Source organism: Botryllus schlosseri, chromosome 9 (genome assembly GCF_051294905.1).
Source record: "Botryllus schlosseri isolate E-star chromosome 9, Bs_hap1, whole genome shotgun sequence".
Lineage (NCBI taxonomy): Eukaryota > Metazoa > Chordata > Ascidiacea > Stolidobranchia > Styelidae > Botryllus > Botryllus schlosseri.
In genome coordinates, this window is record NC_137244.1 from 2,414,543 (window position 1) to 2,439,564 (window position 25,022).

General features: G+C 41.7%; 2 protein-coding genes and 3 long non-coding RNA genes across 7 annotated transcripts in view; 3 read left to right on the top strand and 2 right to left on the bottom strand.

Annotated features, from left to right (window-relative positions):
* LOC145445880 (uncharacterized) overlaps positions 1 to 22,061 on the bottom strand; it is a 139,939-nt gene extending 117,878 nt beyond the window's left edge. Inside the window, exon 1 of the long non-coding RNA XR_013917132.1 lies at positions 21,964 to 22,061. This is a non-coding gene — a long non-coding RNA (uncharacterized LOC145445880). The remainder of the gene's footprint in view (positions 1 to 21,963) is intronic.
* Positions 1 to 25,022, top strand: part of LOC145445879 (uncharacterized) — a 246,397-nt gene that overhangs the window by 67,618 nt on the left and 153,757 nt on the right. The window lies entirely within an intron of this gene.
* The window catches only part of LOC145445870 (uncharacterized), a 160,380-nt gene that overhangs the window by 26,698 nt on the left and 108,660 nt on the right, over positions 1 to 25,022 (bottom strand). The window lies entirely within an intron of this gene.
* LOC145447305 (uncharacterized) lies at positions 11,897 to 13,481 on the top strand. The gene is made up of 4 exons (XR_013917521.1): positions 11,897 to 11,913; positions 12,574 to 12,853; positions 13,107 to 13,215; positions 13,276 to 13,481. It is a non-coding gene; the product is annotated as an uncharacterized LOC145447305 (long non-coding RNA).
* On the top strand, positions 13,856 to 15,698 carry LOC145445762 (uncharacterized). The gene is made up of 3 exons (XM_080323888.1): positions 13,856 to 13,956; positions 14,029 to 14,099; positions 15,117 to 15,698. Exons 2-3 carry the CDS (start codon positions 14,040 to 14,042, stop codon positions 15,375 to 15,377), a joined length of 321 nt encoding a protein of 106 aa, XP_080180014.1. The 5' UTR covers positions 13,856 to 13,956; positions 14,029 to 14,039; the 3' UTR covers positions 15,378 to 15,698.

Sequence of the window (25,022 nt, forward strand, 5' to 3'; positions counted from 1 at the left end):
AATAGACGGACGACCCTAAATTGCCCTTACTGAATCTATTATGCATTTTTACTGAGAACCTAGCTTCGTTATCAATCAATCGTTTCAACACTATACGCAGCAGTTGCTTTTTAAACGTACACCGCCCGTATTTGCTCTCAGCGCCCCCTTACCGCCCAATTTTCTAGCCAGCGCCCCCCAATCGCCCATTTCATGACCAGCCCCTCCTTCACGCTCGCGAACGCCCCCAGGGGGGCGCTTGCGCCCACTTTGGGAACCACTGCTCCATGGCTCGACTGGGTTATTTTGTTCGAAATAGAAACCTTCCTTACACCACCGAGAAAGTCAAGGCTATATGTAGAAACTGCAGGGTCTGTGCAGAACTGAAGCCAAGGTTCTTCAAAAGAAATCCTACTCCATTGGTAAAGGCTTCGAAACCCTGGGAACGGTTGTCCATGGATTTTAAAGGCCCAGTCAAAGGTCAGTTTTCTCATGTTCTTATAGTTGTTGATGAATATAGCAGATTCCCGTTTGCCTTCCCGTGTAAAACGACAACGTCGGAGGCTGTAATTGAATGCCTTGAGGATCTCTTCAGTTTATTTGGGTTTCCAGAATTTGTTCACAGCGATCGTGGATCGTGTTTCACCAGTACAGAAATGAAGAAATTCCTGGCTGAAGAGGCATTGCATTCAGTAACTCGACGCCGTATCATCCACAAGGCAACAGCCAATGCGAACGCATCAATCAGACTGTATGGAGAACTGTCAAACTACTCCTGCGTTCTCGAAACTTGCCTGAAAACAAGTGGACTGATGTTTTGAGTCAAGCATTGCATTCCGTTAGATTGCTTTTGTGTACATCGACTAACGCGACGCCGCACGAGCGGTTTTTCTCATTCAGCCGACACTCTATGTGTGGGGAAAGCTTGCCCGAGTGGTTATCGTTTGGACGACCTGCGCTTCTGCGACGATTCGTGAGGAAAGGAGACCCTCTTGTCGACGAAGTGACCACACTGGAAGCGAACAAAACCTATGCCAAAATACGCCTGCCTAACGGTAACGAAGGAACTGTATCTACTTCTGATCTTGCCCCATGTCCAACAGGTGCAGACTAGGAGTATGGTTCCAGAGTGCAGAATGACGATTGTGAAGAAGGGAGATCTCGGAACTTGACGGTACAGCATTGGCTGACGCAGATGACGATCCTGTTTGCGATGAACCCGAAAGCCTGCGTCGCGAACATCAAGAACCGAATTTGCCATCAAATGATGGAGCCGCCGAAAGGAACGAGACCGTTCGATCTGAAACTCCGACGCTACGGAGATCGTCAAGAATTCGAAAGGCTCCCGATCGCTGTGGCCAATCCGTTTCTATTATGCACTCGTAACGATATGTATTTCGTATTGTATATTATTTCGGCGCGGGAGAATGTGGTGTTAGTAATCATTGTTGATGTAATTATTACGCTGCCTTATATATCACCCGCTGTCGTGAGTATGATCATTCCTTATTTGCCGAGTTGCTGTTAGTTGTACGTCTCGCTAATATTAAAGTAGTATTGGACTCGAGTTCTGCGTTCCTGGTCATTGGGTCCAAGTCAGGACACACCTTCAGGTGGAAAGGTCATCCACACAATAATTAGTGACGACACTGAATGTTGGCAATCACTGGATTTTCGTGCTCAAGTCTCATTTATTTATAATGTAACTTACACCGATTGTCCTTCTCAAACATGTTGAACGCGGATTAGCGGTTGATGTTCACTCTTCCTCAATCGTCTCGAATCTATTCAGGCTAGTGACATTAACACTCGAACCCTCCTACTTTACGACCCACTGGGAAATGAGGACAGCTACGCTCAGAAATTGGAGTTACATTGGAAGTGAGATTCTGCAATTATGCAATTATATTCTACAAGTAGCACACACAGTCAATAACGACGTAAAATATCAACCCAGTCTCATAAATTCAATGGTTTTTGGAGTCATCACAAAGAGGAGTTCGCAACCCCCAGATGGAGTATAAAGTCTTACTCTCATTGTACGCAAGAAGCCTGTACGCAAGAAGATGGCTTCAACTGTAATGTTCTCGTACTGAAAGTAGGCCTTGCCATCATATATATTCGAAATTTAACGTTCATGTTATTCATCGGATCAAACGTGAATTGTATATTGCTAATTATATTGCAACAAAAATTTGGTTACTTCATGCTGGCTTATCAAATAGTATCCCCGAATACTAAATCAAGTGAAATCAGGAAATGAGCGAGCCCAGGATTTCAGAGTATGGGGAGAAATGCTACGCCCACGTAACCTGCCTTCTTCTAGTCACACCGAGCAATGAGTATATTAGCTACTTCATACACTTATTTATGGTTTGAAAGTGACAACTCCTATTATATCTATACATCATCGTAAAATAGAAATATCTTTAATCGAGACGGTGGTTCCCATAACACTATACGTGGTTAGGCTATGTGCTTGATTGAAAATATTATTTTACTGAACAGTTTGCAAATAATTTATTGGGCAATGACGGCTTCAATTTTTCGGCCAAAACTGAAGATTGCAGAAGAAATCGAAAACATGTTGCTCGAGCTAACTGCAGTGGCGGCTCGTGACAATATCGGGTGGTGGGGCAAGGGCCGCAAGCGACTTGTTATCAATATGACGTCACAGTAGCGTTTTTCAACGTTCATGATGGCCACATGAATTTCCCGTAAACAATGATTTTTAACGTAGGTGCCGCGAGAGGTTTGCCGGTGGCGTGACTTGAAGTGCGGTAACAAATGTTTTATTCATTGTTTTTTATTCAAATGATTATTTTACAAAATGTACGCGAACTAAGAATCGTTCCCATGCCACGAATCAATCATCAGGTTATCCTTAGTAGCATGCGTTATGATTTCGTGGTAGAGATTACGCAAGCGCCGAGTAAGACTATACCAAAAGTACACAGACCAACTACCTACAAAGAGCATTCGCATGACACCTTGTGGTGTTTTAATCGTTCCATGCTCAGCAATTCTGTAAAGTGCTGCAGCGCCTCCGACCCGATTTGTATATGGATTCTCGTCCCGAAAGCGAGTCAAATCGATTTGCCCTCGTCCGAAAGTGTTTGGTACACGATCCTGACGCGTTACGACCAGGGGATAGGCAATCAAAGCGGTGGCACCCATAAACGTAAAACATTATAAAAAGCCAGCTGTTATCCATGGAAGATTAATTACGAGTCTGCCTGCCATCATTCAAGCAGGAATCAAAGCATTGTGTTAAATTGAAATGCGAGCACATATCGCATTAAACAATTTCATGAATAAATTATTTCATCTTGATGAATTTTTCATTTTTTTTCCATAGCCATAACAAAATATATCGGTAAATTAACTGTCAGTGTGCCTCGAGTAATAAGGATGAAAACCACTCACTTTTCCTTAGCCATAGACATGGTTGAGTTACCTGGGCTCACTTGATTGAAATTATTCGGAAAGAACATGATGTGTACAGTCGTCCGCCCACCAGCATTAATTTATGTCTTGTATAAGTATTGTGCGCGACGTGATTTCTTATTAGCAAAATGTTCAATAACGAGTTTATTGAAATCTGGAATTCCCAGAACCACGTCGTTGTGAATTGAGAGAACAGCCAACGCATTAAGCCTATCTTGGCCCATCCTGTTTCTGAGAAAGGTCTTGATACGTTTCAATGTGCTGAAACTGCGCTCGGATTCCGCGGATGAAATCGGGGTGGTCAAAATGATATTCAGAAAGCTAGTTACTGTAGCAAAGTTGATCGAAAGCGAATTTTCAACTAGGAATTTTGAAAGTTCACTAGTGGTTTTAATTTCTGAAAAGGATGTGTTAGAAATCTGAAAAGGATGTGTTAGAAATCAAACAAGTCAACTCGCTCTCCAACCGAGCAATGTCGATCATCGGGTAATAACGAGGCACGCTGCGCAGTAGTCCAGAAGGAAAATGAATTTTGTAGGCAGGGAAATTTCTCGGATTTAACAGGGCGAAAGTAACCAACTGGTCACTATTCAGACGATGTTGGATTTGGGACATCAGTATATCGCAACATTCGTAAGCCGCAACAAGCAGGTTTTGCACACTTATCCCACGACGTAAAAGCGCTGTGTCACCAGCGAAGTGTACATTCGCCCGGATATGCGAAATTGCCTCACAAAAATGTGCAATACACAATTGCGCAGTAGTACCATCGGCCATACGCGACTGAAAAGTGCTGTACAGTGTATCGACGTGCATGAAGATGTCACAAAAAAGCTTCAAAAAGAACAAAAATTCTTCGTCTTCCAGGAGTCGTTTAAGCCCCGCCGCCTCACGTATGGAAGTATCATCCCAGACAGGAGAGCTCTCAATCACTGAGAAGCATTCCAGAAGCTCCACCCTACTCTCTGACACTCGTTGCACAACTCTGGATTGGAAGTTCCACCGCGTTGATACGCATCTAGGTAACCGGTGCTTGCATATGTCGCGCAATAGATCAGATCGCTTTGGCGAAACAGAGAAAAAGGAGGAGAACCCTGAAAGATTTGCAAAGAATATCTTGACAGAAGATATTCCTAAGCACATTTTTTTCACTACAAGATTGAGCTGATGCGCGTAGCAATGCAAAAAATGCGCATGCGGGTAAACTTCTTTCATTAAAACTTGTACGCTATGTCGCGATCCGCTCATGACTGCTGCGCCGTCGTAGGTTTGCGCAATAAGTTTCGACTCAACTAAATAGGGCTGTAATGTTTTTTTTAATACTTAAGAAATTCCGACAGCAGTGCGATCGTCAACAGCCACAAAGCTGTGGAATCGTTCGACTGGCATACCAAATTTCGTGAACCGAAAAATCACGACTAGTTGTGACAAACACGTAATGTCAGTTGTTTCGTCAGACTGAATAGATAGAAATTCAGCGTCAACAATCTCGGTAAACAAATGCTGTAGATAGATGTGATATATCGAATCAAGCACATCATTTTGAATAGTCTTTGAGGTATCCTTAGCTACTGTCGCGGTGTCGAGATGTTCGCGCAAAATGCTATCAATGGAAGCCGTGTATTTAATTAGATCCAAAAATACCCCCCTATTGAGAGAGCATTCCTTCTCATCGTGGCCTCGAAGGGGCAATTCATGAACTCCAATAAATTTAATGGCATCAATCACCCGAGAGAGAACATGCCTATTCATATCTACAAGCTCATTGTGCTTGCAGATTGATACCTAGCGAGCATATTGAGCATATATCCACGAATGCATTGCGAGAGCTCACAGGAACGGTCTCATGCCGTCTACTGGCAGCTGAACGACGCTTCCGCCTAATCGGGCATCTAGTGCGGCACCAAGACGAGCAACCAGCCGCCGCCATCATCAATCACATTCCGACGGAGCCATGGCGCAGAGGTGGCTGGAATCAGAAAACATGGCGCTCGACAATGGAGACTGACCTAGCGCAACGCGGGCTGTCGCTTGAAGACGCCCACGACCGCCTACGTTGGAGACGCTTAATACGAGCCTAAAACTGATTATCTTGATGTTTTTTTGTTTCCTGTTTTCTTTTGCCCTTTTCATTTTACTCTAATTGAAAAGTCGATATATATATATATATATAGACTGATACGCGATAACTTTCATTGAGCTGCGACATTACATTTACTCTGCCAAACAATTTATATTTAACTGCACTAGCCATGTGCACTTGGGATTTTTGGTGCGTTTTCAGACGCTCTGACAAATGCTTCAGATCGCGATAACCAATTTTGTTCCAACAAGAGCCACTGCTTCCGGTACCGGCACTGTCGAATAAAAGACAGTAAAAGCAAAACAAGGCGTTTTTATTCTCGCCATAAGTAAGCCATTCATTTTTATCGAAATGCGCTGAAGAAAAGGCACGAGTGCGCTTTCCTCCGGCGTACGATTGGATCAATGGGCAATTTCTAGGCTGATACGGACCTAGTCGCTTTACCTCTAATTTTTGCTCTAAAGGCAGCTGGCTAAACGGCGTACGGAGCAAAGATTCAACACGATTCATGTTCGCACTTGACCTGACTACTTATCTGCAGAAATGGAAATGACTATAAATCGAGAGATTGCGTATGCCTAACTGGAAAGGTCAACGAGTTCGGACACATACGCAATTGTTATCTCATAGATTTGACAAGGAAATGTCATATTGAATCCAAAACATCATTCTGAAGAACTACGGATAGCAGCCTCGGAAATTCGGTCCCGGTACAGCTTGGGAGATTCTGGCCTTGAGGCTGGAGACTGTCTCACGACACATACGGCTCACGGTCTATAGTGTCTATATGTCTGCTGCAAAATCACCTTCGGAAAATATATTACCGAATAAATACGTGGGTGAAAGCCGAAAACTTGGTACACTGTTACATGAAATCATCGAGAAGTATAGCCTCATGACCGTTTTCGGTATGGTACACTGTCAAAATTAATACGAACAGATCAACGCCGAATTTTGCGTAATATTTACTGAGGAATCGGCTGATCAAGCGATCAGCTGTTAGCCGCCATCGAAAACGAAACAGCTATCGCGCTTGACGGGGGTTGTAATTGTGAGCAAATGGCCCAAAGGCCACCATTCCACGGTGAAATTGACATTGGAGAATATAAAATAAAACTAAATATTTGAATGCAAACCGAGGATGTTAGTAAACTGTTTCATGATATCATCATCTCATCACCTATCTCAGTATGGAACACAGATACACCGGCTTTTGCGTGAAATCCGCAATGCGTTAGGTAGGCTAAGTGTCAGATCAGCGCACATCTCTACCATACTCGAACTTAATAACGAAATTGCTGCCCTAATCATTGAGTGTCAACCTTGAGACTTGGCACAGCGTTCGATACTAAAATCAAGACATATCATGTAAAAGTTCATGACGGATCTAGCTAAGGAGCATCGTTAAAATCAATGGAGACCAATACCGGCTTTGCGTGAAATATGTTTGCGATACATGACCGATCAGCACACACTCGACTTTGGAAACGGAATTACTACCCTAAACTTTGAGTAGAAACCCTGAAACTTGGGACAGTGTTAAATACCACCATCACGACATGACATACCAAGTTTCAAGAATTATCATGGTGTGAAACACCATCAAAATCGACCTGTACCAGCAACGGTCGACTCAACGCATATCACGGTATCCGAGTTCAGATATAGATACGATTGTTACATCACACCTTAGGGGCGAGCAAGCATATTTGCCCCGGTTGCTCGGCCATTTTACGAATAGGAGAGAGTAAAGCAACGTTTCTTAATTGTGCGCAGCTTTGAGAGAATAGATAGTGAAAGCTTGTTATGAGCGCTACCGGGGCAAGCCCCGGCTAGGCATTCACAAAGCGAAAACACAGAAGAGAATTCGATTTTCGCGGAGACTTCGCTATGTATGGGCATTTGCAAGCGAAAGCACAAGAAGAACGCGGGTTTCGCTGTGATCTCGATATATATTGAGCGCTGTGCGTCTATAAATGGTTAAATTGTTATTGAACAGAATTTTAGGTGAGGCAATGCCCCAGTTGCCCTATAGGACGAGCCGCCACTGGCTAACTGATATGCTGAAACCTCGTATTGAAATTTGTATCATCAGAAATATGACCATATGTTCATTTTTACAACCATACAGCTGAGAAGAACCTTCTCAGAAATCGATGAAGGTAGGCCTACTACTATTACTACATGGTTTTCTGTGGCCCAGGGATTCCTGACCTGGAATCTATGGGCCGTTGGGATGTCCGCAAGGCTGTATTATGGATTTAGCAACAACACCCCCCCCCCCGTCGCTATGCGCTGACATGTCCCAGACATGATGTTCGATTGTCCACCGCGCTACAAATACCCCCTGACATGACGGGTGATTAACAACGTGGGTGATTAACAACGTGGTCCGAACCTATCTCCAGACAAGCCTCAGACATGATATCCGAGTGTCAATACAGGCCGAATACACCCCAGACATGCCCTAAATGTGTCCCAGACATGATGCTCAAGTGTCATAACGCAGTCCGAACACATCCCTACCATGATGTTCGATAGACAACGCAGTCCGAACTTACTCCAGTCACGCCTCAGACATGATGTCCGAGTGTTAACGCAGTTCGAACACACCCATGATAAGCAGAGATGAGCGGATTTGGAATTTCTATGTCCTAATCCAATCCAAATCCGAAACTTCAAATCCAAATTCAAAACCTAATCCATAACTTTTTCATATTAAAGTCCATATCCAATCCTAATCCGATTCCTACTTGAAATTCGGAAAAAATGCTAATTTATGCGAGGGATTGGAAAATTTACTTTCACAACCAGCGATTCTCTTGAATTAAGATAACTTAGCATAGGGCTACACCTCTCATGTTCATTTGCACCGAGTGAACCATGGTGTAGTGTACTATAATTTCATCAATAACTGATCTGAATAAAGTTTGTCGCCATTCGCCACACGACATATTAATCTCCCGGAAAATCGGTAAATCCAATCCAAATCCTAATCCGTTCATAAAAAAATCTCAAATCCTAATCCAATCCAAATCCGACAAAATTTCACAAATCCTGTTTTTTCAAAACCTAATCCTAATCCATGCTCATCTCTGCTGATAAGCCCCTAAGATATGTGAGTTGAAACGTTGTTCAAAAACACCCATACATCATATTCGGCAATAAGAAAATGCACAAGACACAAAATACGATGCGATTCCATTGTTACTATTTTTCATTATCATCCTTTTGGTCATAATATTTCAATATAAACTCCCAATTCACCCTGTTTGCACAAAATAAATCCGCCGGTTTTGGTTGAGCGGTTTATCAAAAAGGCGCGAGATCAATACGAGGAAGGATTTGGATAATTTTTATCTGATTCAAGAACAATGGATATCGATTTTAGATTGATTTTACGATCAATATATGTAGAAATGAACTTGAAATGTCACATAACTTTACACTTCAACGTGTTATTCGGATCAGATGCCTACCTTTTATTGATTTGGACTTGGATTTCAATCTCGAATTCGTAACAGGATTTGGATTTTACAATATTATATCCGCCCATCTCGGCGCGAACGCGAATGGCAAAACCAGCCAGTTTTGTGGTGGTGCAGGTTTCTTACGTTTTGTTTTCTTCGTTTATTGCAACTTAGGATGAGTCTGTGGCTGTGTCCTACCGAATGTTGCGATGGTGTAGAGTCGTTTACCAATAGAAGGTCCTTATTATCTCACCTGAGGCGGTTCCACCGAGATGAAAGTAACTTCCTGTGCAAAATTGACTGCTGCAACCGGACGTTTGGTACGTACAAGAGTTATGAGGTGCATGTTTATCGAACGCACAAAGAAGTACTAGAAAATTCAACAAAAACGACAGACAGCAATAGTCAACTTGAAGTGCCTGCTGCTGAGAATGCAGGTAATGATGATGGACAATTGATGAATGAAAGTGAAAGCGGTACTGATACCTTTTCGAAAGAAGTAGCAAAAAGAATTGAAAGTTTTGAAGACAGTTTCTTGTTATTTACGTTGCGATGCCGGGAAGAATTCACTTTACAAAAGTCGACATTTCGGGATATAATGCTGAATGTTGTGGATATACTAGATAAATATAAAATTGAGATATTCTCGCAAATTCCTGCATGTAGCACGAACTCCATCGCGCATGGCGACAATAGTAGTTCTCGTTTGCTTTTGCCGGACTTGGTCAGTATGATGAATGCTTACCCAAAGTGACTGGCGTTATTCCAACATGTTAGATCGATACGGCTTGATCAGACCCATTACGCACCATTTTGGGGATGAATGTCAGTGTCAATATATCCCAATACTACAAACCTTACAAGCATACATTTCTCACAGAGATGTCATACAAAGCATAGAAAAGAAATTGCTGATGCGTAAAGGTCCTGATGAATTCCTGTATGATTATACTGATGGAAATATTTTTCTCAATAATGCATTTTTTCGTGGCCAAAGGGAATTGTTAAGGATTCATTTATATTTGGACGACCTGGAGTTGTGCAATCCTTGAGGGTCTGCTCGTGGAAGTCATAAACTGTCTGTTTTCTATTTTCAACTGGGGAATATTGAGAATAAGTTTTTGTCAAATATGCGTAGCATTCACCCTCTGGTTATAGTAAAATCTTCTGTTGTAAAGAAAATCGGTTACCATGCACTGTTGGAACCATTACTCACTGACTTGAAAACATTACAAACTTCTGGTATCGAAGTAACTTGATGGAATGGTTCCAAGAGACACTTTCGTGGGGGCTTGGCGACCATAAGTGCGGACAACCTCGCAAGTCATGAGATAAGCGGCTTTCGCCAATGCTTCAGCTCTGGTTACATATGTCGGTTTTGCACCTGTCAATATTCTGAGTTTGGTGAAATATCTCATGATCAGATGTTTAGCTTGCGAACATCAACGAATCATAAATCACATGTTGAAGCAGCACTGGCAACAAATGAAGAAATATTTGGAGTGAAAAAAGACAGTGTTTTTGATAGCTTGCTCTCATTTGACACTGTAAATGCTTTAACGCCAGATATTATGCACGACGTGTACGAGGGGCGTGATTTCTATTACGTTAGACTACATCCTCGTCAATTTGATCTACCAATTAATCCCGAAGCAGCGCTTTGTAGAACGTATATACTGTCATTTCGATATGGAAGGCATGAGATCCGTAACAAGCCCAACTTACTGGAAAAATGAACAGGCTGAGCGCTTCGCAAACTTGGTGCTTTTTCCGTCATCTTCCATTTTTGGTTGGTCCTGACATTCCTGAAGGGAATATGATCTGGGCCTGGTATTTGCTCCTTTCAGAAATCTTTGATATTATATTTGCTGAAGTTACAAAGAGGGAAAATGCTCATGAACTGGTGTATCTCGTTAGCGAATTCTTCGAGACTGTCAAAGAGACGGCACCCGCTATTTTAAAACCTAAATTTCACTTCCTTTTACACTACGGAAGAATGATTTTGAGGTACGGAAATCTCAGGAATTTATGGTGCATGAGATTTGAGAGTTACCATCAACGATTGAAGAAAATCCTAAAAATATTTCTCTGTCAGTTGCATATCGGCTACAATATCGGAAGTGTTATGAATTTTGTTCGTCTAATATTCTGCGTGACGATGTCCCAAGTGTTCATTCACGGAGATTACGCTGGGATTCGATTCCAAAAGAGTACAGCGAACTAATGGGAGTCCAACATGACGTAGACGGCCAAACTGTGGCTAGTGTCAATGTATTTCATGACGAGTCGCACAAATATCAGGTTCAAGATATTTATGTTGTTGAGAAAACTGCAGAAAACTTTCATAGTTACTCTGTTAAAGAAGATGGCGTTCGTGTTTTTCGTCCTACAGACTTGATGTATCATGAACCACAGCAGATATATATAATCAATGACAATAACCTGATGAGGTTACGTCGCGGCGTATATAACTGATCAATATTTGTGATTTGATGTATTTCAGGTTATTGAAATAGTCTTGATTGCTATGGCTAACGCTGAAGCACAGTTAAAGTTGAAGGTGACCTATGGTGACCGTTCAAAAGTGTTTAGAGTAAACTCTGTATTAGAAGTGAAAGCTGCCGTGTTACATAAATTTCCTGACGTTCCCGCTGACAATGCCAACATTGAGTACCATGACAAAGATTTTGGCTGGGCTGAATTTGATTCTGATGTGGACACACGAAGTGGCGATATTTTGAAATCGAGTGAAAAAAAATTCAGGTAATTTAGTCTCATGGTTATACAATTACCATAATATACATGCTTCGTTACTTGATATTTTTGTCTTGCAGAGCCTTCGAAAGTGACGGATTTGCTTGGTGCTGGTGTTCATAATTCAAATTGCACCAGTAATGAATGTAGATGTATCATTGACTGAAGAGCAGACGAATAGTAAGTTTTATGCCACCTACTCCAGGACCGGCCAACCCGTGGCCCGCGGGCTACATGTGAATAGTGTGGATAGTGGCCCGCGCAACGGTTCGTCGCTTGCATGTGGCCCTTCGGCCGAAAAGGTTGGCCACGCCTGACCTACTGTTTGACGGTGTATAGCAGTGTTCCCAAGTACATTCTTACACAATGTGTAAGTGACATTCACAATAACAAATTCAAATTACAAACCACGCCATAGTATAATCAAGAATATGAACACTGACAGCTATGGCGTTGTTTGTAATTTGAATTTGTAATTGTGAATGTCACTTACACATTGTGTAAGAATGTATTTGGGAGCACTGCTATACACCGTCACGACTACATTTTAACGCCGGAACTAGAAAGCTATACTTAGTATAATCAAGAATATGAACACATGCTAAGTATAGCTTTCTAGTTCCGGCGTTAAAATGTAGTCGTGTTGCGCAACGTTATCTTACAGCCGAATACTCTCAAAGCCAATCAATATTTAGATTTCTTGGGATCAGTGTGACAGTAACATTCGATTAATATCAATTATTTTAAAAATTTATCCCCCCCCCCCCAGTCGCCTTGTTTGTAGCTAGCGCTTCCTTTGGCAACCAGAATTTTGTCTCATAAGTGATATTTCAATTGCAGGAGATATGTGCAGTGGTCTGCGAAATTCAGAACAAGGCGTTGATGCTTCATCTTTCATGAATCATCTGGAACCCTCTACATCTATAACTGATACGCCATTGATGGATGCTGAAGAATGTACTAAAAAGCCTCAAAGATGGTCTGACGGCAAGTATGAGGTGTGTCTTCCTGCTTATCTGCACAGCCAGGTGGAAAAACTGTAGTCAAAAAGCGACTTGAGGCCAAGATTAAGAAAAGCAATTGTGGACCATCTGTTCCACGATCTAACGAAACACTTTGGGTATGTATTGGCTGTTAAAGTGATCTAGTGCAGCGTTTTTCAACGTGTGGGATGGGTCACAAAGGGTATAATTTTGGGCCATGCACACCATCAGGTCGGTTCTATTACTTCCTTATTCACAGACTAACGCTTTGTGACAACCATAGTCCTCTGTACTCACGATATACTGAATGAAAATACTGGAGATGACCCGATACCAATTTTGGTGCATTCAGCTTCTTGACTATGTAACGTTCGTCCAATTTTCATTCAGACTTAACGTGCCACCGTATACAAGAACACTGGTATGTACAGCTCTAGTGCAAGAATATAAAGTTCTGAGATCAAGCTTGGCAGATGAAGATCATTATCTTCCTGCATGGGTGAGTTTTGAAGCTTGAAGTATGGTAGTGCTACACTCTCTAAAATCCGTAACATTTTAGGACGCTTGGAAAACGAAACTCGATCACAAAGTTTTTAACGAACGTCGGAAAGTAAAAAATCTAGACGATCCGGTTCTCATCGCAAATAGAAAAAGTATGGAAGACTTGGTCCACGGAGACGGCTTCATACTGAAGAATCCGACGCGAGCAGCCCTCGTTGCAAGAAACCCCGAAGTTCTGGTCTTCCTGCTACCGAATTAGGAAATTACTATTTTCGTGGCTTGTCGGTCGGGAACCGCTGATACATATATTAATTAAAAATTTCAGGTCGGAGAATCTTCGAACAATGAGGAAAGCTTGGCCGAACATAAGTCAATCATATTATCGGAATCAAGTTCTTCGAGGTCAAATTTTCGGCACGATGTCTAATTTTACACACTTTAGTAACTAAATTTCCGTGTGGGTTGACTAAAAAAAAAAAAAAAAAAGGGTCAGCCGATTTGGCGCGTTATCGCCCCCTTCGCTATTTTCGCCCCCCATCGCCCCCTTAGTCCATTTTCGCCCCCTTCGTCATTTTCGCCCCCCTAGACCGCCAAATCGCCCCCTGGGGCGCGATATCGCCCACGTTGGGAACCACTGGTCTAGATATTCTGGACAAGATCAAAGAAAATAAATTCTCCATCAAGCATGCAAGAAGAATCAAGTGGGATCGCTGGCCAGCCAACATTGTAGATGTGATAGGTACAATGCTTTGAATATACAAATTATTGGACAACTCAAAATATGAATTTGTGTTTTTTTCATATTCTGCAGAACTTAATTGGATGCTCGGTATACCTTCAATATTCAACGAATCCTATGACAAATTCTTGGTTATAAACAAGGTTTGTACCAAGTACATGTCGACATTGCATTGCTATGAAATATACTTTACTGTGCTGATAATAGGCTCACAGCTAGATATGCCAGTATAAGTCGGTGGCGGCTAACCCGTGGCTTGCGAGATGGTTGTGTATGGCCCTCGAGGTAATTCTCGAAACATCGGGTAAAATAGCAAGGCCTGCCAAAATTTGATTGGTCTGACCGCGAGATTTGATGATGACTAAAAGATCAGTTCCGACGCATTGGCATATTTAGGGGCCAGCCACATTCATCGCAGATTTTCGTATATGACTATTAAGTAGAATATCTCGCAGCAGATTTATTCGACTTGATATTTTTCTTGGCACTTCGCATGATTTATTGTCACTCGATTTTTGCATTTAGTATTGGAGCCCCCCCCCCCCCGCAACAAATACGCGTCACTTACAGAATTGAGTCCAACTATATATTCGCAATTAGGAGATAACGTGGTGTCGTCCAACATGCGACTTCGCTTGTGTGCTCGCAGCGAGATCGTCGACGATGGAACTTTGCACAATAGGACGGAGGGATGTTCACCGAAACCTTCGATATTGCTATATCTAAACGCCGAATAATCATGTCCTTGCAAAATGAACCCAGTGGTATACAAAGGCAACCCTCAATATTTGCAAGTAACATATTTATATATCGAATCCATTCATTGTTTTTGAAAAAATTTCCCATCTAGCGCAACCACGACATGAATTCAGAGTTCTCATGACATAATGTAAAATGTAAGTCTTATTTTTAATGTTACCCAATTCGGTTGGCTCCTATCGGACGACTTAAGAAAGGTCATTAATATTCGAGTGGCCCACTCAATGGTTCCTAAATCTCCTGTGTCCCTTTGGCTGAATAGGTACCCCTGGTATAAGTGCTGTCATAGTCATAATTTTGACATAATACATCAGCCATTATTACTCTGATAGTATTATTGGCTATATAAGTTCATACTCTCTTTCCTTTTCAGTATACAGTTGTCTGCCCTCTTTTTTCAGGATAATCCAGAATCACCGCACCCAGTCATACATTTTGACACTCAAGAAACCAAGTGGACGGTGCACCTCGACGGGCTAGTGATATATGACGTAGTAGATTTCACACATGCTTTAGCTCTCATTCTGCCAATACATTGGGTATTCAATATCCAGTTCGCACGTGGTGTGAATAAGACTCTACATTTCTTGTCCATCCGCATTGCAGAAATCAAAGGGCTGCATATGCCGTCTGCGGTCGCTTCAATGTGTGAAACAAATTGATGTGCAGTTTTTAAATTCATTTGATCATTGATATACAATGGTAAGTGTAAATAGTTTTGCTTTTTTGGGAGTGCTGAAGTAGATTTTGCCTCAAGTGATTATATTTTCAGCATACTTCATTACTTGACAATTCTGACGTTGTAAAGTAGAAAATAGGTTTGTACTGGACCTAATAATACTTTAGGAACTACATGAGTGCTTGTCAAGCCATTCAAGCTGCACTCCTGTGGAGCATGCTCGGTCTGCTGCAGGCTAAGTCATGCAAATATTTTTTGCACAATTTCTTTTTATACTGCTGCTGTTGATTTTCATACTGTGCTTGAGCCTTTTCGCTATAGTTTTGTGAACAATCATGGCCGCCGAATGCATTGGGTCTTTCTGCCAGTACAGGTGCAAGATTTGGGTACAATAAGAGAGAGAAAAAGAGAGTTACAAGATATAGCTGGTACTGAGTTTACTAGATTTAGCTTGTCGACTTGTAATCGAGTATACCATATTTTTTCTTGTAATTTTACAAGAATAATTTTTACAGTGTGTGGTCTTTCGTTTACCTGTGCTCTGGATCGTGTCGTTGCCTTAACATTATTCTGCTGTATAATATACTGATTTCATATTGCAATCTCGTCGTATGAGTTATTTTTCAATCAAGATCAAGAACATAACAATAGGCCTTTTGCAGGACTTCGATCACGTGACTAGATACGCATAGCAACAACAAATTGGTTAGCAAGCTACTTTCTCGCGCACCTGCTTCAGTGCTAAATATCGCATAGTGTACTGTTGATTTCTGGTTGTAAACGTTTCGGAAATTTGTTGTAGAAGTCATCAGAGATTCACCTATGCTAGATGTCAATCATGTACAAAGCATTTAGAATGATATCGTCAGAATTACGCAGAAATCCATCGGTAACGTAGTTGTATTACGGTACTCAACTCTGATCATATGTACTTAAATTTATGCATTTGAAGTAAAGCGATTGGCTTATATTCTGGTAAGAGTATTTGTTAGTTCAAGCTGTACTATTTGTCTGTTGTGGAGCCTGATTTTGGATGGAAGATATGGCTGAAGCAGCCGGAACCCGCAAGGATCAGGATATACTATCTGCTGAACACATCGGACGTATCTTTTGGGAGAACCTGCCGTCAAGACTAAGCAAATCAGTGCACTTTATTGTTGCCTTATACAATGCCAATTTTATTACCACTACTTCGCAACTGCGATTGAAGTGGATTTGGCAAATCACACTCGATTTTGATAAATAGTTGATGTCACATAGGTGCGATATTTAGCGAACTAAGGGAAGTAACTATCATATAACTCTTAGAGCAGCTCAAACGCAGTGACAAGATCGGTCATCTTATACCAAGACGTGGTCAACGTGGTCATTGTTGGGAACCGAGTAGAAGCAATGCCTTAATTTCTACTCCAGTACAAGTAGCACTAATTACTTCCAGAACATGTCCAAAGTACTTCAAGTGAAAGTAGAAATGAATTTCTGAAAAGCGGTCAAGAATTTCGTTACATGAAGTAGATTTGGTTGAGGGTCACTTAGTTTTAGAAATTGATGCCATGTGACAACTGTAAACATTGCATGTTGCATCTTCTTGATCAACGCAAAAGGGTGATGACACCACAAATAAGTGCAATTTTCAAAAATTAATTTAGTTACCGTGGTACTGGGGCTATTTTGCCCAGTTGTTATGACAACCTCACGCTTGAAGGGGATGCAATCATGCGCCAAAGCTACTTTCTAGTTGACAAAATCCCAAACCTGACAAAACAGTACTACCTTAAAAGTGTCAAGTAGAAGTGATAGTAGCCTAAACTCATAATGACGCTAGTACTCAGGTAAAATAGTACTTCGTTGCTGACCCCCTCTGTGTGTTGGCTCAACCAACTCAGAAACATCCTCTAAAGACGACTAACATTGTTTCTTTCGCATTGACTCCGTAATATTCTGAACTTATGATATTCTTTGATTCATTGAATTTACAAATAAACTTGCAAAGAAGATCGATTTATTAATTTTTGTGCATTCGATACCCAGAGCATAAGAAATAGTTGAAGAAAAATGGATGTTAACCTTATCAAGTTCAATAACTGCCGAGACTGTTATGCCTATGTATTTTCCTCTACCTCCATAGCCACTTGTCTAGACATATTCATGGCATCCACGGAAGAGCGCTTGTCTTGCTGTACACAAATGAAATATCATTTTCAAAGCAGACATCAACATCGGGAAAGAAGTTCAGGACAGTTAGTCAGTGGTCAGATCATCTGCTGACATTTTCTGTTGGCATGAAACCACGCTGCCTTCCACCGCATGACCAAATTTTATGTGGTGATAATATTCGGCTCCAGGCTGAATTCTTGACGAGGGGGCATCATCTATTTCTTAGTTGCCTATGTTCGGCTCTCTTGGGATAATCCATCAGATCATTTAATCCGTATGCGTGGTATAGCCATATGTCTTGAAACTCAAGATATTTGCACTGTGCCATAGAGTGAAGTAATCCAATCGATCCAATCCAGGCAATCAATCAAGTAATCCAGGCCCCGGGACAGTTTGTTTCACCCTCAATTGGAGCTGATGATCATTTTCCTTCGGGTAGTGGCACTTGACAGCATGACAGAATGATCAATAACTTGTAATATAGGTGTAGAGGTCTAAATATTTTTAATTGTTTAACTGAGAAGTCATACAATAGCTTAGGATATTTAATATATTTATGGTATGTAGCACATTGCATGAATTCATAACACATCAACGTACTGGCACTGGCAGTCATTGTCTCTTAGGCTTAAAAATAGCAGTATCCTATATATATTGCAATCGATATCAATCATCAAAATGCTGCAATGATTACCAACTACCGCTACAATACAACTATAGTATACTATCCACACCTAACTTAATGCTGCAATAAATATCACGCAGTCAATGTCCTGCAATGTCGAATTTTGTGTCATAAAATCATAGTTGACTACCAAATAACGGCTACAATGTCGATCATTTTGACGCAAGGAGTTTACATAGTTCATGAATCAAAGACATCCAACATATTTGAATCCTTGCGCATCTCCATGACACTTGCGAACGTTTACAGCCCGAAAACGATAATATACTGTATCCGAAATACGGCTACGTTAACGACGGATTTCTGCGTAATTCTGACGATATCATTCTATGTGCTTTGTATAGGATTGACATCTAGCATAGGTAAATCTCTGATGACTTCTACAACAAATTTCCGAAACGTTTACAACCAGAAATCAACAGTACACTATGCGATATTTAGCACTGAAGCAGGTGCGCGAGAAAGTAGCTTGCTAACCAATTTGTTGTTGCTATGCGTATCTAGTCACGTGATCGAAGTCCTGCAAAAGGCCTATTGGTGTCAGAAGTGGGATTCGAACCCACGCCTCCATTCGGAGACCAGAAAGGGAAACAACCGCTATTAATATGGCATTCGATGGCTTACCCGGAGTTGCTAGTTTTATCGATGACATAATCGTTACTGGGACTGATGAACGCGATCATTTTCGCAACTTATCGCTACTCTTTGAGCGTCTCACCGAATATGGATTCACCATCAACTTCACTAAATGTGAATTTTTCAAAAGTAGTGACGAGTGTCTTGGTCACATAATTGACAAGGACGGCAAACACCCGTCCAACAAATCCGTTGAATCAATCAAACAGTCGCCCAAACCTCAGGATGTTCGCCAGCTACAGGCATTCCTGGGCAAAGTCAATTACTATCGTTCGTTTATTCCTAATTTTACGAAAAGCCGCTTCCTTATACCGTCTTCTTCAAAAAGACGCGGAATTCATTTGGGATACGGACTGTGACGCAGCTTTTCGCATTCTCAAAAACGACGTAATCGACGCTACGCAGCTAGCTCATTATGATGTAAACAAGCTGCTCATTCTGTCTACGGATGCTTCTCAATTCGGAATTGGCGCTGTCCTCTCAATCGAGCACAATGGCGAAGAAAGACCGATCGCGCACCCATCGAAAACGCTTTCCGATTCGCAAAAATCCTACTCTCAAAGATAGAAGGAAGCTCCCTTGACCAATTCTTGTATGGTAGAAAATTACCGCTCGTGACGGACCACAAACCGCTTTCAGCTATTTTCTCGCCGGACAAGAAAATTCCCCTGATTACAGCGCCACGCTTACAGCGATGGGCACTAACGCTCATGGTTTAGCAATATGACATTCGCTATAAACCGACCAATCAGCACGGAAACGTCGACGGTTTATCTCGCCTACCAAACGGTCCAGACCGTGAGTTTGACGAATTGGAGATTCGTGAAAACGCGGAGATCGTTCACGCTATTAATGTGACATTCGACGGCTTACCGTTAACTCTCAATGAAATTCGCGACGCGACGCTGAAAGACAAAACCATGGAATTAGTGAATTTATCCGTTACTATGGTAACTGGAGTCCAAAGACGCACATTAATGATTTTTCTTGGTTTTCGACTCGCAAACATTCGCTCTCTCTGCACGAAGACATAGTCATGCTCAATGTTTATGGTTTTGAGCCAATAGTCATTCCGCAGTCACTTCGAGCGCTAGCCTTATCATTGTTGCACCATAGTGTCCTATATGGTGTCGACACAAGCAAATCTCACGCCGCAGTGAAATTGAATCACGTCACAATTTCCATTTGGCTACAGGCAATTTGACGGTCATTTTTGACCGGCTTGCCGAGCATAATTTAGTAAAACGTGTATCAATCTAAAGCTGACTCTGCACTGATAACGAAAATATAAATTTCATTCCGCTCGTGGCCCTGGAACTCCCCCAATGAGCCTCGAATTTGCCATTGTTTTCCATTCTTTTCCAATGCTGTCTGGCGAAACGAGAGGGTAGCTCAAGAGCAAAAGAGCCAGACAGCATTGTTCTGTCACAATGCCACTCCCGTTTTCTTTTGTCTCGTGGTCTTTCGTTTACCTGTACTCCGGATCGTGTCGCTGCCTTAAAGTTATTCTGCTGTATAATGTACTGATTTCATATTGCAACCTCGTATTGCAACCTCGAGTTATTGTTCGAACAAGATGAAGAACATAACACTATTTGGGTACATACTACATACGTCCGCTGATGGGGCTGACTATCTTCCTTTAGGGTCCCACCCACCATGAGTAATTCTTCAATTATATATGTATCGAGTTTGCCGGAAATTCAAGTGTATCTATGTATTGAACGACGCGATATTTCATCGAATATTTTGTGATTCTGATCTGTTCCTATTCCTGAGTTATTTCAAACAATATTTATTGTAAATCTGTTTTACAGTGGGGTACATGTGTCTACTGATTGAGTCGCATTCTTGATCAGATATCCCTATAACCTGTGTAGCAAACCGCTGCTCCTTTTAATCCAATGTCCCTAGCTAACGCCAGGTATCCGTTATGAAGGAAAAATACCGTGTTCGTATTAGGATTTTACTATATCATGACAAATTGTAGAACTCTACTATCTCTGCTAGTGTTGCGCAAGCTTCGTAAGCATTGTTACGCCAAACATTGTCCTAGCCAGAGTACTGCCTTTTTTCCTGTCACTAGAACTTTACCAACCCGTTTTCATTGGCTAAAGCTTTACCATCACGTTCATTGTTACGCATTTTCGGGTATAAAAACCCACGTTTTCTCTGTTCCGGCCCTTGAGATCTGAGATTCACCTCAGCGCCTGACGTACTATTATCTGCAATACACCCCACCGATTGAACTGTGCAAGTTAAGGAATCACCGCCTAAGACAGCAAGCTACCAGCAAGTCGTTCAGCTACCTACTGCTTCAGCACGGCACAGCCTCCTGTTACAGCTACCAGCAAGTCGGTCAGCTACATTTCAGAGGTCCCAAACACGCGGCTCGCCAGAGCATTTTGTGCGGCCAGCGACGAAATTTTAGGTGTTTATTATTTTGACAATATATAAGTGATTATTTTGACAATATATAAGTGTCACATATGTCTTTTCAGGTTATAAAGTGAAAATTCCCTCTTAAATTGCTAGAAAGCCTGAAATTCACTATCAAATCAAATGAAAACGCTACCATGCGGTGGAAGATTCACTATTTCGTCACATTTCCAATTCATGACGAAAAACCTGACCCTTAGACGATTCGTGACCGAAATTCGTGAGTTGGACTCGGGCGCGAGCTTTCTTAAAATTACTCAGACTCGGGCTAACTCGATGGTAAAATGAAATGGACTCGAAAGAACTCGGAATGCCGTGAATTTGTTAGAACCATGGACGCAACACAACTAATTGCGTATCAGGGGAACAGTAATAGATCAGAAGGTCGCAGCTTGGTATTTCGCTATCTAAGCAAGTAATTATGGCAACCATTGGCAATCTGATAGTTATACATTTTTGGTCGCTAAACCATGTGATTATATATAAGGTCACTTAAAGGTAGTGGTATACGCTCCAACGATGTAACAACAATGGGAAGTTCGGTGTTCCGACATTTCAATCACTAGGACACATTCATTAATATATTTATATGATTTGAAGGTATTTGGCCATGAGAATAATAAATAGCGTATGCCTACTTATCAGAAGTTACCCGAATCCTGGATTGGAATTACAATGCTCAACCTAAAAATGTTTTGATATGAGATCAGTCTTTATTATCAATCTGTTAAATTCAAAATATTCATAGCAGGTGCAAAATTATAACCCGATAGATTTTATGATGGCATCATACATTTGTCCACCCAGATGGTGTCTATACCTTATAATTATATAATTATTATATATAAAGTTCAACAACAATTCTATTCAAATAGGTAGAAATGTGATGATTCTTCGTGCCAGGCCTAAATTGATACAAGAGTAAATCATATTTTAACGATGTGTGTTTACTGCCAGTCTGCTGGATCGGCTCACTTTCAATAGGACAATTCATTCCCACCAAATAAGGCCTACTTGAAAAGACATAGAATACCCGTATAAATGCTGCGGCCCGCGGCGTCGTTAAAACTGGAAAACTGGCCCGCGAGCACATTTGAGTTTGATACCTCTGAGCTACATACTGCTCCAGCACGGCACGGCCTCCTGTTACAGCTGCCAGCAAGTCGTTCAGCTACCTAGCTCCAGAACGCCACAGCCACATGTTACATGGTACCCTGAGTTCGGTAATTCACAGAGCCTCAGGATTTCTATTGCAAGACCGTACGTTCGCCATCGCATCCAGGAGCCACGGGATCATCATCCACCAGGTAACCAGTTCATGTTTATATATTTTCGATCGTGAGAATAAGCTAGTGCGCCACAAGAGTGTTTCGAAATAACTTCACGATCACAACTGCATCTTCCGTGGGCGAGGGATCAGGGGTCGCATGAAATCTGTGGAGGGATTTGGTACAGTTAGACTCACATCTGAACAGACATGGGGTAATCGCGATTAGTAATCGTAATCGATTACGACGATTACAGCATTTTCAAGTAATCGTAATCGCAATCGATTTCATTCGAAAAAATTTCGAAGTAATCGTAATCGACTACTTCCCATATCTAATCGATTTCTTTGTGAAAGAACGATTACTTTTTATTTGTACAAGTACTATGACATAAACTGAACATTCGTGAACAAGGAAGATGTATTATACCAGGTTCATGATAGCACAAACGTCCTATTTTTAAATGCCATTGCTCATTAATACGTCAGAAGTAGCCTATTAGCTTTGCTAGTCATTGCGTAAGAAGTATCCGCAGTAAATAGATATTCGATGAGATTGTAAGAACACCCGCCGTGCTGTATATCAGGTTGTCAACACGTTCCACACACCAGTACCCCGCAGCAGGATAATTAATTACCAATCTACCGAGTAACTTGTGTAATAATGTTTGGTTATGCAAACGCAGTTTGACCGTTGCTGCTTAGCGAGCAGTAGGCCTATATGTAGTACGTATACGTACGTACACCGGATAGCAGTAGGGGTCTCAGCTTTCCCGTGGTCACTTACTGGCCACAGATATTTTTGGGGCCGGCCACGAATATCTGATAAAATTATAAACTGAAAGATAGCATGATGCCCTGATGTTTTTTTTGTGTTTCACCTGAACATATATAATTCCCGAGAATTCTATTAGAATCAGTGGTGATTCACTGTATATCTCACACTGCTCCTGCGACGCGATTGTCTGACTGAGCTCGGTAATCGTTTGCGTCATACAGTCACGTGACCCAGTTTACCTTAAGTCATGCGTAAAGGAGTGAATTTTTCATTTCATCAACCATCAAATACAAAGCGTACTGCTAGTAACTGAATGATTTCTCGCAATAACTGAGCTAATTTCTTAATCAACAGTGACTTTCGAATAAGATCGAATTTATGTATATTTTGTGCTAGGTCGCCAGCTACAGGATTAAAAATTATTCTGCCTTCGCCCTGATCAGCATCCAACATATGGCCAAACATATGACGACGAAAGCTGCGCACCAATACGTTGTAGCCAACGTTCCCTCTAAGCTGCGCACGTGCGCAAATGCGCATTGCTGAAACGGTCTCTACGCACAGAAAATCTAGGCTGCGCACAAAAATTCCGAAGTGATGACTTTTTATAGTCGTTGCGCACTGTTGTCCAAGGGACCGCGCAGGCACGCAGACTTGTGAAAAATTAGTGGGAACATTGCCAGGGGCAAATACTGCTATCGCTGAAGTCTGAAACCGAGGTACTGCTATCGCTGAAGTCTGAAACCGAGGTACTGCTATCGCTGAAGTCTGAAACCGAGGTACAAGTGCTGCCCGCAAAGGTATATTGCGCTCCGTGAAGAAACGAGAATTTGCAATCGCGTGCGCCTCACGAAAGAGATTTTTCTTCTAGTATGGTCCCGTGTGCGTGAGCGATGCAGATACTGATATCATTTCAATAGCGCAATCGTTTCTGGGTATGGCAAAATAACATGGTTTGACAAAGTTATAAATAACAACAATGGGCTAGCTCGACGGTAATTTGCGAGAAACTAACGAATAGTCTTTTACGCGTGGCATGAGCATTGCGTAAGATTTATTGTTCAATTACATGCCGTGAATTTTAGAAGTCATCACTTCAATCAAGCGAATCTGATCACGTATGGTGAGATATGATAATATACAGAATATGCAAGTACAAGCACCAATATTGTTTAAAAAATCGATCCCTTTGCAAACGTTGATCGGGAAATGCTACAACTGTGCACTGAAGGGCGTTGAATTACATACATCAGCTTCCAGCAGCACAAATTTTGGTTTTATTCGATTCGTTTTCACAGGAATCATCCGTCGATAAGGTCAAACGCTGATATTGTTCTTGCTTCAGTCAGACTTGAACATTCGTATCATTATATCTGACTCTATGTCGTGATAGCAATGACCGCATATTGCCGGATAGCAATGACCGCATATTGCCGGGATTAAGACGTCACATCAGTGTTTTAACGCGGTAGGCCTACATCGGCCGCTGTATTGATTTGAAGTGCGTTCTCGTGCGTAAGTCTCACTATATATAACTAAAATACGGATAGATACGCAACACCCGTCGTCACGCTTGCTTGCTCGGAGGAAAATATCGCTCAGCAATCTGAACGCAACGTAATTGCTGAACCCATAGGTGAAGACCCGAGCGCTCAAATTGAATAAA

Bases quoted from the DNA above. Each gene is read 5' to 3' on its own strand.
- LOC145445762 (XM_080323888.1), top strand. From the start codon at position 14,040: ATGCTCGGTATACCTTCAATATTCAACGAATCCTATGACAAATTCTTG. The intron at 14,100-15,116 runs GTTTGTACCAAG...CTCTTTTTTCAG, and splicing joins AATTCTTGGTTATAAACAAG to GATAATCCAGAATCACCGCA.